Source organism: Seriola lalandi, unplaced genomic scaffold (assembly GCF_002814215.2).
Source record: "Seriola lalandi dorsalis isolate HSWRI2012SDOR001 ecotype SW California unplaced genomic scaffold, Sedor1 jcf7180002054479, whole genome shotgun sequence".
NCBI lineage: Eukaryota > Metazoa > Chordata > Actinopteri > Carangiformes > Carangidae > Seriola > Seriola lalandi.
In genome coordinates this window covers 207113-209078 of record NW_019525032.1, presented here as the reverse complement: position 1 = coordinate 209078, position 1966 = coordinate 207113, and the positions used below count along the sequence as shown (strand labels likewise).

Genomic DNA, 1966 nt, shown 5'->3' with positions numbered 1-1966 from the left:
GTTTCCTCTTCTCCCTGTGTGATCGTTAAACGTTGGCGCGATTGTTAAAGTTGGTTGCTAAGCGCTGTGACTGACCGTGTCGTCTGAGATGTTCTGGAAGGCCTGAAGCATCTTGGGACACGTGGGAAGAAGCATCAGCAGCTCCCAAACCCGCCGGGACAGATTCTCCGCGTGGAGGTGAAGCTCCTCGCATCGCGCGCTCTGCAGGAGACGAAGTTTTAACGGTCATAAAATATAAAATAAGATTATAAAGCTCTGTTGTCCACATCATACGTCAAAACAAAGAGTCTCCTCCGTCACCGACACCCACCTCGGGGCTCTCGTGGACCTTCTCGGCGTTGGGGCTGGGCGGTTTGAAGCAGGCCAGCATCTCCAGCAGGTCGAACAGCGTGGTGAGGTGAGGCTCCTGCAGGAGCAGCAGCATGGGGATGTGCTCCTTCTGTGGGGGAGGCAGGCAGGAGGCCGGCAGCTGGATGCCCTCCCCCTTCCTCTCTCTCCGCGGAGCTCCGAGAGACACAAACACCATCTGGGAACAATCACGACACAGAGATGAATCATCCGTGTTGTTCAGCTTCACTCAGTTGGATCAGTTGTTGCTCAATCTGCCACTGACACGACGAAAGACTCAAAAAAAGTGAATCAAAATTCAGGCGAACGAGAGAGAAACCAGGACGTCACCTGCATGTCTTTGAAGCCGAGCTCGTGCAGCGTCTTCTCATCGTAGTCTGTGGTCAGCTCGTGGCCGGAGGAGATCATCCTGACGGGTCCCATCAAACCTCCTGTAGACACATCGACACACGTCACGCACAAGCTCACGGCGGCTTTTTAAAACACGCATTAACCAACGAGGTGCTTTCCGACGCTCTGACAACTAAACTATAACAAACACGGAAGCTGCGGGCCGTCACCTGGGAAGTCTCCCGCCTGCCGGCTGCTCTGGCCGAACTCCTGCAGCTGAGCCTGTTGGTTCATCTGCTCCTTCTGCAGGTTCTCGTACCAGTGGGTCACCTCGGCCCGCAGGTCTGCCACCTGGTCACTGGGATACATCTCGATGGTCATCTGCAAAAAAAGAAACCACAAGGACAAAGTGAACCTGGGTTTGATCCACTGACATTATAATCATTTTTTGTTTATAGTGAAGAACTAACACCATCACAGTAATTTAAAAACGATCAGATCACATAATTAAATATGTAATAAAAGCTGCGTCGTGACTTTAATCATATCTACATTATGACTCGTGAACACAGCAGACAGACAGGATGTAACTTCACCTCTTCCTACAGAATAAAACATCATTTTATCATTTAGTGACATTTTATCTGCCACTAAAAAGACTTTTCACTTGCTGCGTCTCAAATCGGATTCTTTTGTTTCTATGTCATGTGTCATGTGACGTGGCGTCCTCACTCCTCGAAGCCAAGATGGCGACTGTTGAAGTGTCCATTGTTTTACACTCTATGCTTTGAGTTGTTACAGTGCACTGCATAGTAACCGTTTCTAAGTGGTGGTTCGTTGCGTCACCTTGTCAGGTAGGCCGGCGGGCTGACACACGATCCTGAGCGGCAGAGACTGCTTGTCGCTCAGAGCCTTCAGGTGGCTGCTGATTCCCGTCCCCTCGATCTGCCACTGCCGCAGGTGGTAGGCGAACCTGACAGGGACAGGAAATGAAGCGGCGTGTTTATACGTGATCAGTATCGATCGTATACGTCCGAGTCCAGGTGCGGGCAGGTACCTGCGTCTGAAGGCCTCCAGGTGTGTTTTGAGCATGAGCAGCCCCCTCTCGATGCTGGTCAGGCTGGAGTGAGCGTCCTTCTCCAGGTTCGCCGACGCCATCAGAAGACTCTCCATGCACTTCCTGATGAACTCCTGCTCCTTCTCCAGCCCCGTCTTTCCCGCTGGACACGTCAAACACACACACACACACACACACACACACACACAGACACACACACACACACACACA

At 51.7% G+C, this 1966-nt stretch overlaps 1 protein-coding gene across 1 annotated transcript in view; it reads right to left on the bottom strand.

The window, feature by feature from the left end:
- usp34 (ubiquitin specific peptidase 34) overlaps positions 1–1966 on the bottom strand; it is a 58320-nt gene that overhangs the window by 25160 nt on the left and 31194 nt on the right. Inside the window, exons 24-29 of the mRNA XM_087175648.1 lie at positions 1736–1898; positions 1525–1651; positions 909–1059; positions 679–779; positions 311–526; positions 76–201 (exon numbers count right to left, since the gene is read on the bottom strand). Coding sequence (XP_087031774.1) covers positions 76–201; positions 311–526; positions 679–779; positions 909–1059; positions 1525–1651; positions 1736–1898 — 884 coding nt within the window. The remainder of the gene's footprint in view (positions 1–75; positions 202–310; positions 527–678; positions 780–908; positions 1060–1524; positions 1652–1735; positions 1899–1966) is intronic.